At 40.9% G+C, this 16690-nt stretch overlaps 1 protein-coding gene across 1 annotated transcript in view; it reads left to right on the top strand.

Annotated features, from left to right (window-relative positions):
• slit3 (slit homolog 3 (Drosophila)) overlaps positions 1–16690 on the top strand; it is a 225444-nt gene that overhangs the window by 14199 nt on the left and 194555 nt on the right. Inside the window, exons 2-4 of the mRNA XM_070912750.1 lie at positions 1313–1384; positions 7195–7266; positions 10851–10922. Of these exons, the coding sequence (XP_070768851.1) occupies positions 1313–1384; positions 7195–7266; positions 10851–10922 (216 nt within the window). The remainder of the gene's footprint in view (positions 1–1312; positions 1385–7194; positions 7267–10850; positions 10923–16690) is intronic.

Raw genomic sequence — 16690 nt, 5'->3', positions numbered from 1 at the left:
TCATTATGAGTGACCCCTTTCACTATTGTTAATATGAAAATATTGATTAGTGCTGCTTTAAGGTTCTACATTGCACCACTCTAAAAACTTTTAGGGTTTTGTATAGAGGTTTTATATTCCCTTCCTTTCTTCTCTTCTCTTCTGTTTCTCATATCAAGAATCCTTTAATAGAAACCTTACTCGACCAGGACCTCATTCTGAGAACTTATTTGTTGTTGCTTGTGATTTAGCGGGAGGGAGTCTTTGATCAGCAGTCATTTTATGTGACTTTCCATTGTATCAGATGATATATTGAAACTATTCATTACCCTGGAGCCCTTTCAAGGACCCCTGGTGGACCTTGGACCCCATTTTGGGCTTGGGGAAGGGCTGCCCTCGCCTACACCAGCCCTCCCTGTCTCAGGCCGGGGTATGGCTCTTATTAGTGGTCCTTGCCATGGCAGCTTGGGGAAGCCTTTTGAAACCTAATATGGTCTTAAATCAGATTTATAAATGTTTAGGTGTATTATGAAAAACACACACTCAGGCCGCCTTGGTAAAACCAGACTCTGTTTATGTGTATGTGTGAGTGACTGCGTCTGTGAGTGAGAGAGGACGAGTGAAAGCTAACAAAGCGAGGGAAAGAGAGTCATGTGTGTGAAATAAGAGAGAAAATTGTGTGTGTGTTGTTTGTCTGTGCTCTCATGTGTGTGTGTTTTTTTTCCTTGCCCTAATTCCTTCAGTGCGACAGCGTTTCAATAAACAGCATACCCGTATAAAGGGAACCAGTCTATACACACACACTCAGACGGTCAGTTCATATTGCAGTTTGCATACATTGTGCACCCGTAGTTAAAACAGATTGAATGACAGCCAGGAAACATGATAAGCTTTTAAACTCTGATGATGGAAAGAGAAAATAATTTCATCCCACTTTTTTTTTTTGTGCTGGAAAATTTGCTTCTCAATAATTCATAGCAGCAGGAGCTGTGAGTGTGTGTAGACATGCAAGTGATTGTGCAAAACTCTCCTAGTGCCTGCACAGTAGGACTGTTTGTGTGTTTTGGTTTCTGTTTGTTTGTGTTTGCATGTTTATGTGTGTGCATGTGTGTGGACTCTTACGTTGTCAGGCATTCTCACGCTCTGTCCTGCTGCCACATTCACTAATTTGACTGACTGAGAACACACACAGAGACACACAAACGCAGACACAGGCATGCACTTAGTGGGTCTTCTCTGATGCTTTTGAGATACTCTATATTAAGTTCATACTGTCAATTTAACTAACTTTTATTAACTATCAGATTTGTAACTCCTGTGTTTCTCTCTGCAGGGACTTGAACAGAAACAACATCACCAGAGTCACTAAAGTGGACTTCTCCGGCATCAAGAACCTCAGGATTCTGTAAGTTTGTTTCTTTCAATATTTTGTGTTGATAAACAAGCCAGGTTGTTCAGTTCAGCCAGAAGTTCAAATTACATTCAATGCGTTTCATTTGGTTCCGTCTGGGACTCATGCAGAAACATTGCTGTACACATATCCTAAACCTCTCTTTCCTTTCCTGTATGGGTTGATCAGAGAAAATTTGACGTACAAGAATATTGGGGAATGCTCGTACGTGCCACTTCAAATCTGTTCCTATGACTTGTTCTTGCATGAGGCCCAGTGACTTTATCTGTGTAGCTCATTTTTTAATGGACATGAAGTGCTTCACAAAACAACTGCAAATAGGGCTACTGTAGTATTTAAAAAAGTAATCTTTGATCACCTTTGAAATAACTGAAGCTTAATCATCATTGAAAGAACATGCCCTTAGAAAAGGTTTGATAGTTTAAAACAGATGTGTTGGTTTAAAGAAAGCAGGTAACGTAAAGCAACATGGACTCTTTTAGCCTATGGCTCTTACTATCCTATGGCGTGACATTGTCATATTGCTGTAAAAAGTCTAGGTCCAAGTAGATGGTTTGGGCACACAAAGCGAGTATTGGTTTCTTTAAACCATGAAGGTGATCTTTCCCTTATCCCAGCCTAATAGCTTTAGTTGAGTAAACATAATCATACCTCAACCGGCAACTGGCAGATCCAAAAACACTCATATGAGTTGTTTATTTATAAACTGCTATCAAATTACCTATTTAGTCAATTAGGTATAGGAGGACTTGATGTTGAACCCACCACGTACAAGCAGGTCTACTATGACCTCTTTCTTTTCCCTTGTTGTGACTTGTATTCGTTTCTTTACAAGGAATCCCATTAACAAAAAATCTGCCATGCTGGAGCAATTAGGCCAATGCTATATTTACCTAATAGGCCTGTATATGGCTATAGGGGAAACAAGTCTCCATAAAATAAAGTTTCTCATCCTAATGAGGGATTTCAGGGCAGGAGAGAATGCAAGTGTCCTGTCCAAGGAGTCGAATTTCGTAATTACTGAATATTTACAAGGTTAAATAATAGACTAATCGCGAGTTGACATGCCAGTAACAAGCAGCAAGGCTCCCATTAGTTAAACAAGCAACACGACAACAAGATGTTGAACTGGTGCGGATATGATGATATACAGAGTTTAAACTGCTTACAAAATGTTGCAATTTCTGTACAGTTGTTAGCAAGGAACCGTGAGTCATTGTTCATATGACAGTAAAAGAAAAGATAGTGTTACTCAGAATTCATTATTGTCTTCCATGTCTTTCTGAACAATAGTTAAGGAATGCTGAAAGTTTTGCAATATTGGGACATCCAGAGATACCAGAATTCCTTGGAAATTTAGAAATAAGCAAAAACTTAAAGCATGATGCGTTTCCAGCCTGAACTAACTTGATATGTCATAACTGGTAATTCCAACCATTCTGGTATCTGTTCAGAAATTCTTTTGTTTTCGGGGCCTCAAAAGGGGGCTAAAACAGCTGAGCCAGGCAAGGCAAAGTTACTTCCAAAGGCAAATTACCAACTGACCAATCATGTTGCTGTTGGTGAACATCTAAAATGGGCTAATGAAGTGTGAACCTTCTATATTCTGTTGACTGCCTAATCTTTTATCCTTGGGAAAAAGTCCAGGGACATGCCGAAGTCATTGCTGATGTTACTCTTGCTTGTCTAACTCGTCATATCTAAACGACTGCACTCAGTAGAGTGTGACTCCTCGTCTCCTCTCAGCTGTCCTAATTGACTTTAAGGGCTCTCTCACTCTTTTACCTCAAGTGGCTGAAATGCATGTGTGCGTCTGTGTGTGTGTGTGTGTGTGTGTTAGGCCTATAATAACTATAATCACCGTTGGCTGCATGCAGCTTCCCTCCTCACTCTGTTTTAACCAGACCGGCAGATAAAAATACACTCCGAGCACAAACTACGCTGAGGAGTGGAAATATGTTTATGCATTTGTAAGTACGTTTGTTTAACTACAGTATAACCATACCTTTTGGAACAGCGAATGTTTCAGGTGTTATCTATGTGTGTGTGTGTGTGTGTGTGTGTGTGTGTGTGTGTTTGAGCGAAATAGAGGAAGAAAAATACCTTTATTTGTGTGCATCCTGTGCACTTGAGGCAGGGTGAGAAAGACCAAGGAAAAGAGGCTGTGTGTGTGTGTGTGTGTGTGTGTGTGTGAATGAGAGAGAGTGTGTGTGTTTGCATGTGGTGGGCCAGCAGCTTGTTTCATGTGGTTGGTGATAAACTGCTGTGACATTTCCCCACTCTAAATCTCCTCAAAGAAATGGGGAGGAGATGGCTTGGGAAAGAGAAGATAGTATGAGAAAGTACACACTCAGACACATGTACACACACACACACACTCACACACACACATGCACACACACACACACACACTCTCTTTCCCACACATACACATTGTTGCATATGATATCAAGGGATGAACAAAAGCATACATGGTCACAGAGAGTGTAGCCTTTACCCTTATCTGTAGTCAAATAGGTATTGCTGTTACTAAACAGACCTCTATCTCGCCCTCTCACTCCTCACACACACACACACACACACACACACACACACACACACACACAAATGCCAAGTTCTGGGATCCCTGGTGACTTAAACCTTGCATACATCCCATGGGAAAAGTTTGCATATTGTTTAACGCTTCTAACATTTTTCCCATGGAAGGCTAATAGCTGCAGAAACAGTATTCCTCAGTGCCCATGCTTATATACACACACTAGTAATTATTGATAATTAGAAAATACTTGACTCTCATTACATATCTGACTTCTGTTAAACACCTCAACCAAACTATCCTATAGTATATATGCAACATAACACATCAGGAGTATTTTCAACTGCTCAATGATCTGATGATCATGATAAACAAAAGAATACGAAAGATAGACATATATCAACTGGATTGATTTGTTAGTATTTTAAACCAAAGTATCTTACATCATTAAAGCACCTTATTCAGACTGCCTGCTGTAATCCGATTAAACATCTAACAGAATTTTTTGTTCATCCAAAAACACGTAATCCAGTCAAGCAGTGTGAATGTCCTTTAATCTGAGGTCAGACCGTCTTGCTGTAATCACAGACACAGCTTGTCTCTGCATGCATACAGCATGCGCAACACTTAGCATAATATCTTTGGCAGCCTTACATTGCAAGATTTCTTCCAGATTGTGCTGAAATTGAGTAATTCCAAACAAATTTAAATGTAGGTGAAAACTTGTGCTTCATATTGAACATTTGGCTGGGGAAAGTTAATGTGGTTTCACCCATTGTGTGTAAACAACAAGTGAAGTTAATATCCCCTGAAGTATTTCCTTATTTCCTTTAGAGGCCAAGTGCTCTGAGTTTGCCATAAGGTAGCGTGACATCATTGTGCTTTTTATAATGGTGGCTAAGACTTTCTAATATGGTTGAGTGAAAGACTTATCAGACAAACCAGGCCGCACACACATGAAATCAATACATGTTTTCTCTCTTTTCTCCATCACTGTGTCGATGACTAATGCCTGATACAGACCAATACAAAAACAATACCTCATCCGAACAATATGCCAGCATCGCCTCCCCACACCATGTGTTTGGCTTAAGATCCCTTGCCTTTCTAAACTTCATTCAATAAATCAGCATGCGGTTGATCCCTCATTTGGACAAATAAACTCTGATAGTTACTCCAAGTTATGTCTTGATGTAGCTTACTGCAGAGTTTACAAGATAAGCTTTTCTATCATGGCGGAGAAAATGCATCTAGACTAGAATAAACATGCTGGATTAATGCTGGCTGGACTGTAAATTATAACTGATGGGCTGGAGTCAGGACTGTGCGTATGTTTACATGTGTGTTTGGGTGTGCTTGCTACCAGTGCATAACTCTGTACCTATGTTTACTCTCTACATGTTTACACACATATCTGACATTGCTCATTAGTGCTGGGTGTGTAAGTCTATGCATCTTCTGTACAGTATGTATTTGTGCCTGTCAGTGTGTGCCTTTATTAGCTAAGAGTTAAGACTTTTTTCTACAACTGTCATTACTTTTCTGTAGCATATTTTTTCATTTGTGTGTGTTTCTGTCTGTGGTTTAAGCATGTTGGATGTATATAGCTGATCATTTCCATTCATTTTTTTTAAACCAATTTTCACTAAATACTGGATACGATGTTTGATATGATGATTGAATATGTGATATAAGATATGATTAGTTTAAACTATTTTTGTCCTGGAATTATGCACCCAAAAGTTGTCATTTTCCTGCTGCAAGAAGATGCAAAGAACACAGCTCAGAAATCTTCTCATACTACAAGTGAATCAAGTAAAATGGAAATTCAACTTCTCACTGTACACCAGAGTCCCTTTAAGTAATTAGGAAAAAAAACAAGAAAAATGTGGCTATATTACAGAATGGCTGTGTTGCGTATGATATATGAATACAATTTTTTGGGGGGAGAAAACAGACCCCTATCAGGAAATCAGACATGAGAATGCAGCTATGCATATGTGCATATGCAAGTTATTTTCTTTATGTGCATGTCCATGAATGCAAATTTGAGTCTGTTATCTTTCAGCCGAGTGCATGTTTCAGTCCAACAGATTGTGTGTGTGTGTGTTTATGTGTTTACGTGTGTGTTTGTTTGCCAGTATGACAGACCACGGATTAATGGCTGTAATACAGCTGCATGTCTAAACATTTTCTTTCAAAGAATATTTGAAAGGAAGGTCATGACAAAACAATTCAAAGTCCACATGGCAAGCCAGACATCGTCACTTTTGATACAGCTTCTTTAGTCCTCCCTGGCTGTCTCTGTCTTTTTTTAATATCTCTCTCACTCAATCCATCTTGTCATTCTGGGTCTCTGAATCCCTGTTTCCTCTCTCCCTTCCTCCTCCTTTCTCTCCCTTCCCTTTACTTCTTCCCTCCTCCTCCTCCTCCTCCTCCTCCTGCCTCTCACATCAGCCAATTTTTTCCATCGATTTCCCCCTCGCCTCCTCTCCTCTCTCTCAGGAGATGTCACTCTTAACGTCCTCAGACAGAAAACGTAAACACTCGTATCTGTGGAGATGTTTGCTCCCTTTTACTCTGTCCCATCTGGAAAACCTTAGATTGCCCCAAAAACATGACAACACACAGAGCAGGGAAGAGAAAAAGAGGAATATGAATTACATTGGGAGCAACACTGGAAAGACATACGAGAAATGAAGATATCCACTGAAGGGTGGAAGAGGGATGGGTTGTTAATCGTTTGTTTTGGCTCACTAGATTGTGACATTTGTGAAATGCTGCATGTCTAAACTTTTTAAACTTTTGCTTCATGCCAGATTCATTTGTTCAGCACAGTGATTGCTTGTTTATACAACCAATTTTTAAAAAGTGCAAGTGTCTCTCTCGATGTTTGAAATCTCTCTATTTCTCCCTGGCAAGCAGCTGATTTCTCTTGTTTGCACTGTCCAGAAAACAAGATTAATCTGGTGTTTCTTCCTTTGGTTTGAACCTCCAGGTCAGCCTGGAAAGCTGGCTGTGGATAGCTTTTCCCAACTACATAATTGTCTGTCAGTTTGATATTTAAATCAAGACATATTTAAGAAATGCCTGCTGCAACTATGTTACTGATAATTCTTTGACACTCACTCCCTCGTCTTGATTGTCATTCGCTGCGGAGCCAAATGATATTTCAGCTGGTATTGCTTTTAAATTGTGGATTTGTTTAGTTATGATAGTAACTACAACTGTTGTTCTTTTCTCTGTGTCTTTGTGTCCATCGCTATAGTCATCTGGAGGACAACCAAATCAGTGTTGTTGAGAGAGGAGCCTTTCAAGACCTCAGACTGCTGGAGAGACTGTAAGTGCACCATCATTCTGCTACCTGTTGTGCGTGAGTGTCTGTTGTCCAACCTGTAAGACATGCACCAATACACACAAAGAGTGTACCTGGATGACACCCACGTCCATCCACTTCACACACAACCTTGGAATCTCTCATAGATATTGCCTTGTCCAGTGTGTCTGTGTCCGTCAACTCACACCAAGGCTCTAGTCAACAGAATCAAGGTGTCAGTGCACAACACAACACTTCCCAGACACACACCTGCATGTTTATGACTCTGGTGGGATGACAGGCAGAGAACTTTGCAGGAAGACATGCTTCCATGTTTCTGCTGTTCAGAGTGTGTATGATGGTGTTGCATGAAATGGAAATAGAGAGCAACACACTGCGTATTGGCAGGCGTTATCTGAAAAAAATCAACTGCATTTTTCTTTACATTAAAAAGCTGTTTTTAAAGGTGGTTTTCAGGTGATGTAACATACCTTCTGGCAGCCATATTGGAGGTTTTCAACTGATGAGAACAGCATTTCTAAACTTAGGTACTGGCTGTCTTAAGAGTGTTGAATGCACATTGCTGGGCTTGGACAGGAGCTGAGAATTTCTTCACAGATATGTCAGTTTCAATTTGTTTCTCAGATAATGTCACAGTGGTCTATTTAATTTGCCACTGCCTTTCCACAGTGTACTTCCATCCATGTCAGTAACTAAAGACATGTGATGCTACTATATGACTGCAAAAAGTGATGAGTTTTGTAGTTTATATTTTACAAGAGCAAGAATAAGAGGGAGGTGTTGAACTTAATTCAGTTCAGGTGACGGCGAACTCATCTGACACTGGTCAGAGGAGACAGTGAGTGGCAGCAACATGTGTATCTTTCTAAATGGAGATCACACATCTGATAGTGAAAGCGAGAGGTGATGGGCTGCTTTAGTGTTAAAAGGCTCTTTAATGAGGTGTGTCAGGAAGGGTCAGAGGTTGGGGGGGGCAACAGGAGGCAACATAGTTGCATCTGTCAAAACCCATAAGAGATGGCAAGTCATTTGAAAATATGCTTTTGTGCAATCTTAATACATTTAGAACTAAAGTTGCATGTCAATATATATATTATATACATCACATCAGTATGGATGACAATATGTACCTTACGTAAAGCCAATCTAAGTGAAAAAAAGCAGTTTGTTTTCTCTTTTTTGGTTGAAAATAAACTTCAGTGATAGTGAAATGCCTTTTTAAAATGCTTAGTTGACAGGTTCTCTGATGTTGTGCCTGTCAGGGTGAAAGGTTAGAGGCGAGAGGTTGTGGTGCTGAGTCTGTGTGATTTATGGCGTCACAATGTGAAAAACACGGAGCTTGTGTAGTCATCTCCTTGGGTGAGTATGTCAACACATGATTTATGAAGTCATGGGTGTGGTCATTTCACCTCATCTGGTAATTTAGGGTCTCAGAGTTGGCCTGAAATGGCAAAATGTGATGATTAGCTGATTTTCATTCCTATATAATGTTCTAATTCATGGTTATTTTGCAAAAGAAAAAAGGGATTTTTCAAGATGTTTTTTTCATTTTGTTTTCCTTACAAAAATATATCAAACTTCTGGATTTTGAGGTACTGGCCCTGTGAGATTAGTTCCCTCCAGTCTCCAAACCATTTCTGCTGGACTTTATTGTGATTCTGACTAATACGGATAATTTTCCAAATTTTAAAAATATAGTACCCATGGACTTGTGGTCTGGTAATATTTCAAAGGGTTCCAAGTAGAATAAACCCGTCATTATAATTAGAAAATACACAAAGGATTTTTCTCTTAAAAACCATAACTGTTTTTTGAGCGAACGTCTTAAAATGACTCATAACTGTAATAGTAGCCGATCATGCGCTTTAGTTACGTACCAGCAGTTATTTTCTAGGAGCAGGGGTCAATTATTTCAAATGGTGGATATCTCTTTTTGGACTGCAGCTCTCTTTCCATTGGTACACACAGGAGTGAAAGTCAGGGTCTTATTATCATTATCACAGGGGTTAAAAGGTTGGTGTCTGTGTCTTCTCCAGCACAGATTCTACTTTGTGACCCCGCGACCCTCCACCCTCCTTTTCTTTTCTTTTTCCCTTCCACGCCTCGTTTCTCAGCCAAATGCTTTGGTAGCTTGATAACACTTTCACTCCCTCTCGTCACACTGTCCTCATCTATCTCTGCTGCAGCCATCCCCACCCTCCGTCTGCACACATGCAGACACATCTTTCACCCTTCCGCACAGCACATCTCTCACTACATCCTCACACACGTCTACTGGTTGGTCAACACCATTCTTTCACTCTCTCCATCTTCCTCTGCCTCTCATTCCTTTGTAAATAATTGCCATGTGTTCATTTCATGCTTGGTCCAACAACAAGAAATGGGTACATGTTAAATATAAGAAGGCATTGGGCATGAGAAGCAGCTCTGCTGTTTTCTTTTCATATGAGTCGAGAAACAGTCCCATATCATAGGAAACAATGCCCAGAAAGGTTCCTTGGAACCTTTGAAATATTAGCAAGATTACAAAACCTCGTTTTTTGTAATAATTTACTGTATCCATATTGTGTTGTCTATGTATTCATTCTGATATCCTTGTAGGTCTTATGAGTTTACACCTTCTGGCTCTTACCACCTTTCTCCTGATTGGCCACAGCCTATTTAAGAATTACATGGTTTCTTTCAAATTATTTCTTTTACATTTTATCACCTTTTGTAATTCAATAATATTTTCATCTGAAGAGCCTCTTCTATTTTTTTTTTTTATCAGTGTGCAGGCATTTTTTACACTGACATGGGACTATTTATGTTGGCTACATGCACCTGACACTACTTCTTGAAAACCATGATTCAAGAGCGTAAAACCTCTCACACTTTGTTTGTCTTGACCGATATTAGTGGAGTAATACAGGATGGATAAGCTATCAGTTTTATTAATGAGAAAAATAAATTAGATATGAATTATTGGGCTCTTGCATTTTGTGCATTTTGAGGTTTATTTTTATCATTTGGACACACAGCAGTGAACTTGGCACTCCCGTAATTCATGGTGCAATGTTTTCCTTTTTATAAGGTGAAAAGTTTAGATATTTACAAAAATATATGGAAAACACACTAAGAGCAGTGCCAACAAACCCTGGAAAAAGCATGTCCTTTACTAAAAACATGTCTCAGTGGAGATGACTGGACGACGCCAGGAACCCGAACTTGTTCCTCCTCTCACTCCTCCCAGGTCAAAGCACACACGGGGCTGATTGTGATAACTGGCTTTAGAGAGCTTACAGCACGATAACCTGTAACAGACACACACTCACACAAAACACAGCATGATAACCTGTTGGTCATGATCACAGGAAGCCAAACAGACTTTCCCATGAGTTTGACCTTTGAACCGTGAACCCGCTGACCTACAAGGTGATGCAGTTGCCTTGTTGGTGATAGTTCAGTCAACAAGCGTGAATCTTTAGCGTGATTTATGAGTGTGTGTTTTTGCCCTTTTCTTTTCATGCTGAGGTTTCTCTTTGAGATTAAATCATTTTGCTTTAACTATATTTCTTTTCTTTTTCTCCCTCCTTTTCTCTCCACAGTCGTCTGAACAGAAATAAACTCCAGTTTCTCCCAGAGCTTCTCTTCCAGTCCAACCCCAAACTAGGACGACTGTGAGTACACCTTTTCTTGTTTTTCCGTCTCTCCATCCAGCGATCCCACTTTCCTCAACTCTCCCATCTCTCTCTGACTCTCCCTCCGTCACTCTCTCCCTGACCTTTTCTGTCTCTTTTGAAGTGTTACGTGATCCATTTGAAAACACGGCTGCAGCGCAATGTCAGAACTTTTATCCGGGTTGAGGGTTCAAGTCCCACGCCAGGTGATACAGTGCCGCTCTATGCTCCTGTCGAGAGGTGAAAAAGAGTGTGTGTGTCACATGTGTGGGTGCACAGGATTTTAAGAGGTGAAAGTGTGCCTGGAGTGAATGTTTTGCTTGGACCCGTGAGGAATTTTTATTCGGGAATATGGAGTTTTCCCAGAGTATTTAGAGTGTAAGAGCAGGTCATACTGATGCAGAGGAGCCTCCCACTTGCCCTCCTCCTCTCTCTTTTTCATCTCACATTCCCAGACATACTCTCTCTCTCTCTTTGTGTGTTTCAGTCCCATCGGTGCACCTACCCTCTCTCCTTTTCTTACCCTGTGCTCTCTCTGTCTGCACTCCTTCTTTCCACACAGGTTTTCTATTTGTCTTATCCTCAGAGAGTCTCTGTCAGCTTAGGTTGAAGGTTGAAACACCTTCTAAACTTTATAGCTGTTTGTATTGGGCTTCCTTCAAGTAAAGCTAGAGGTAGACCGTGTGTGTGTGTGTGTCTCGTGCATGCTTGCTTTTGACTGTATGTGTCTGCAGTCACTATTGTGTGCATTCTTTAGCTTACATATCATGTATGTGTACTTTAAGTGTGCACATGCATGCACCATATTAATATACTGTATCTGCATATCAGTGTGTTCGTGTGTGTAACATGTGTGTGTGTTGCAAGGTGTTAGGATAGGGAATACCAGCACTGGGACATTAAACTTCTCACTTCCTCTCATTCCCTTTTATAATGTTTCCATGAGGCAGAACGCCTTGAAAACTACTGTAACCTCTCTTTGCTGGAAGAGTATATCTTTTTGTGTATGGTCTTTTTGACGTTTTTGAAGTTTTAGGTGTTTCAGGAGATCAAAAACGGAATTAGACTAACAAAAATGAAAACTAAAAAGCTTTCGAGTGTCAAAAGTTCAATGCCTGTAGCCTTGAAAAGCAGGTCTGAAAGGTTTGCGGCTTGCTTCTTCACAGAGATCGGCTGCTATGGTCAGCTTGGGTTCACAACAGTGTTTTCCAGTGAAAGGCCAGAGTCATTACAGTGTCCTAACGTGTCATAATGAATCAAAATGTCCTAGGAAATGTCTGCTGCAGCATAATCAATAATAATATGTTCAATATGTTCCCAGCAGTCATAGTTTTGCAACAACATAATTAAATACACTATTCAAGTGATGCATTATTGCCTCTTCATACTTTGAAAGCTTTGAAGTAGCAGATTTAGTGGTTTATTGGTGGACCTGGATTGTTGGGGACAGATTGATCACTTGGACCGGTGGTGGATTATGCTGCGGGAGTGTTGGAGACGTATCTGCGGACAGTTTTTGACATGTTTTGCTGTTTGACGCCATTGAAACCTATTTTACTGTAACTGCTTTGAGTCCAAACTCACTGTAGATGCCGTGCTTTGTAAAGGAGCAACAGCTACAGGCAGTGACTATTTCTTACTCAAAAAATTAATTCATCTACGTCTTAGGTAGAAAGTGCTTCTCTCATGAAAGTTGAAATACACATTTCTCATTGGACGGTGACAATATGCTCTTTAGGATTGCAATCTATTGAAAACATTTAATTGAGAAATTTTCTCTTTCAAAAACATCTTTTATCATTTTGACTTTTATTTTGAAGCTTAGCAAAGGAATGAAAAACCCCCAACAAAAACAACAAATACAGTAATAATAATGGTGGTTTATGATGATGACAATATATTGACTTGTGTTTTCTGTAGTGCTTTCTCAATATGATCTCTTGTGTTGGCAGAAAAGCCACAGAAAGATGAAATCTTCTCAGCGGGGTGCACTCTGTGAAACCTCTATTTAAAACTCTGGACAGACTGATCATGTGTTTCATGTATTTGTGGTGATGCGTGATGTATTGCTAAAGACAGCAAAGTAGACTGTTATGGCTGAAAGCAAATTGTCATTTACGTCAACTGTGGCTTCCAGGATCACACACAGTCAAAACCCCTCATGTGAATATCAAGGACACACACAGTGACAGATGCATACACTCATACAAACACACACACACTCTCACTGTGTTTACCTCTTATTTCCAACCCTTTCTCTTGTTCTTCATGAGTGACAGCCTTATTTCCTCCACCGCCTGGCTTACTCTTCTATAAAACCCCTAATTGGTCCCGATAGCTCTTATTTATCACTGGTCGAATATGGATCCCTATAGACCTCTCAGACAACTCAGTAAGAGAGTGGAAAGGGTGAACGTGTTCCAAACTTAACATTATAAATCTCATGTTCTTTATATCCCTACTTTGCCATCAGCACAATCTAAATTACAGTGTCTGGAGTTTCCTCCTGCTCTTTTTTTTTTTTCGTCTTTCCACTTTTCTCGTTTTTCTCTTCCATTTTTTGGTGCTTTTTATCCCGTCCACGCTGTGTTTTTCTGCGAATTATGGAAGTGGCAGTAATGTAAATAGCAAGGTATGTAGTGGAGGCAGTGCGTAAGAGAGAGAAAGACTGCAGAGGAAGAAATGGAGGTAGAATGACAGCAGAAGAAGAGAAAAAGTTTGAGGGAGAGAATAACAGCAGGAGAGTAAGAGGGAGGAGACAGGGAGGTTTGCTGGTGGCTTTCTGGTTTGGGTTCGTAACCTTCCTCTCTGTCAGCCTCGGTTAGATATTAAATGATGGCAGTGTGATAGGAATTACCTCTTAACCCTCCTATTAAAGCCCTGTGGTCTGAGGTTTGGAGACGGGGGGAGAGAGAAGGAGCTGGACTAGCATTAAGGGAAAATAGGCATGGATTGGAGGTTTAGCTCTTGAGGAGGGTGGGAGGTAAGGGCAAGAGGTATCAGGCTGGATAATAGTTTTTACCAGAGTCTTGGATCAAGCCGAGATGAACGAAGCGTAAGAGTGGAAGAGGTTGGCTTTGCGTCTTATTGGAAAATGTTCTAATTGAGCAGTAAGTGCGGATAGTGAGTGCCTGACAAAGACAGATGGACGATAGGTATTGGGGAGGTCATGTGAAGGAGGGAGATGGATGGATGAAAGGATGCTGGTGGAGGATGAAGGGAGCGGGTAGATGGATGGAGGGACTAGAGTCTGTGACCCCACTAGGTGCTTGATAGCGGGGGAGAGAAAACAAAGATAGGGATGGTGAGATAGATGGATCGTGGACTGGAGTCTGTGGGTTTCAGTGTGTGCAGTCTGTGGTCGTATCCCCCCACAGTTTGCAGAGACTGTGGTCTCGCAGCACATGCACCCAGACTCAAACTAACACACACACACACACACACACACACACACACTAAGATCATGCTCTGAGTAGAATACATTTGCTAGAAAGGCAATGAATTTCTGGTTTGAAAAGCAACAATCATGATGGATCGGATGGAAAAATGCAAGCCATTGGTTAGAAGGCTTTTGTGCATCAGTGCACGTTACAGTGTATCAAGGAGGTTTACTTTGCTAAGTGACTTGATGGCTGTTAGTCTCCTGTCTAATAACACTGACCCAGACTGAGCCTCTTCCTGTTATCTTCACTTTCTGCTCTGGTAGTTTGTTCGTGTGTGTGCATGTTTTATGTGTGCCTGCCTGTGAAAGTGTGTGAGTGTACGTTGCGTGCAGGGCCCCCGCATTTTGAACCAGCGCTGGTTTACTGCCAGAGATACTCATGAAGCAGCATCATTCTCCCCCATTAAAGCAGCTCAGGTTACAGCTGATTGGTTTGCATGAGAGGAGAGGGGTACGATGAAGAAGAAAAATGAGAGTAACATCAGACTTGAGAGATATTTCCCCTTTTCCTTCACCACTGTAACTCCAGTGGGCCTCAGATGCTGAGTATTACATAATGTAGGAGGTGATTTTTGACCATGTTTCAACATTTATGGACCCTGAAATAAAAGTGCTGTCTTGCTGTAAAGATGCAGAACCTTTGTGTATTTTACGGATATATTTTTTGCGGATATATGACAGTACTATTCATGCTTCAAAAACTTGCATAACTCTTCCGTTTAAAGTAAGACTGTAACTTTTAAAAGACAAAATAATACAATCTTCCTCCTACAAATTTTGAATCCATAAATAATAAAACACACATTTGATAACATGTTACAGTTTAGTAAAGCTTGTAAACTACTGCGTCTTTTTTTAGCTTTTAGCTTCTTCCTGTTTTTTAACACTGCTGTGCTCCCCCAATGTCCTCACTGCACCATATAAAATGCATCACAGCAGGGATACCAGCAGCCAAACATTCAGCCTGAAAGGGTTTTTAGAGGCTTAATGGAAAGAGAAGTGAGGTCCTGTCCGGAGGGATGCTGGTGAAAGATTTCATCCGATCAAAGTGGCCCTGAGAATGATGCTTAATCCCTACATGTTCACTCACTATGGGCCAGTCTGGGTAACAGCATTAGATACATTCCTAAAAAGTGTAGCTAGAGGCTATGAAAAAAGAGATGCGGGGAAGTCAAACTGGATGAAACACTTGTGGAAGAATGGATATATGCAGGAAGTAAAATGACCGGCAAGAGTCTAATGGTCAACAAATGTTTGACCATTAGGTTACCCTTGAGCAAGGCACCCAGATGTGAAAGTACAGTTACTGTAAATACAACTTTGCTGGTTAAGTCAGGGGAAAAGAAGCTGGATGGAGATAGAGGACTGAAAGAGGGAGGGAAGGCTGAAGGGAGCGGGGGGTCATTTGAGATGTCTTTTCCTCCAAATTAAGTTAATGGAGAAAGATGAGGAGGTTGCCTTTAATCTTGGCTAATTGTCCATTTAGAGGCGACTGCCATAGTTTACCTGCTGGAATGCTACGGTTAGTGTTACAGGAAGTGGGTGTACTCTGTGTGTCCAGTGATTGGCTGCGACAGACGGGGCCTCAGTGGCGATTGGTGGAATGGTCTGTAAGGGGTGAGGGGTGAATGTAAACTGCTTGAACTCATGTGTGCCTCCTCTTTTTCATCACGGGCTGGTTCACTCATTTACTTTCTTTCCCCTTTTTCTCTTTCTTTTTTTTCTATATGCGCTCTCTTTCTGTTACACCCACCCACACACAAATAGAGCAAACAGCTATGATGTTTGTTTTGCTGTCAGGAATTGTAAGATTGTTTTCTTGTCACTAGGCTCCCGGCCCTTTGTTTGGTTTTCACGCCACTAGGTGCTGGCGAGAAACAAATAAGTCTCAAACACACACACAGAAGCACACACAAGTACATCTCTCTCTCTCTCTCTCACGCCACCTCTCCCGCTGATTTGACACTGCAGGCGCTAGATGCAGAATTGTGGGTAGATGTGTGTGTGTCAGTGTGTGTGTGTTTTGTTGGTGCTTGGCAGACTTTTTACTAAACCACACACCCACGACAGAACTTCCTAATTATTAAACTTGACTCAGAGGTACAAACCGTGGTATGCAGCTGCACCACAAGGCCTGTGGGACCTGACATGCAGCTGCACAACAGGGCCCATGCACAGCAGTACACTGTGCGTTTCTAACAAAGTTTCTAATCAATCTTACTTACATTCAGTCTTAAAATCTTACTTGGCATAATTGATTCCTAAAACAAGGGAAAATATGCCCGTAGGTTGAAATAGCAGTGGGTGCTCTAGTATGACACTGCAA

Source organism: Enoplosus armatus, chromosome 10, assembly GCF_043641665.1.
Source record: "Enoplosus armatus isolate fEnoArm2 chromosome 10, fEnoArm2.hap1, whole genome shotgun sequence".
Lineage (NCBI taxonomy): Eukaryota > Metazoa > Chordata > Actinopteri > Centrarchiformes > Enoplosidae > Enoplosus > Enoplosus armatus.
Note: the sequence above shows the minus strand (reverse complement) of the source record. Positions and strands in the feature narration are given on the sequence as shown.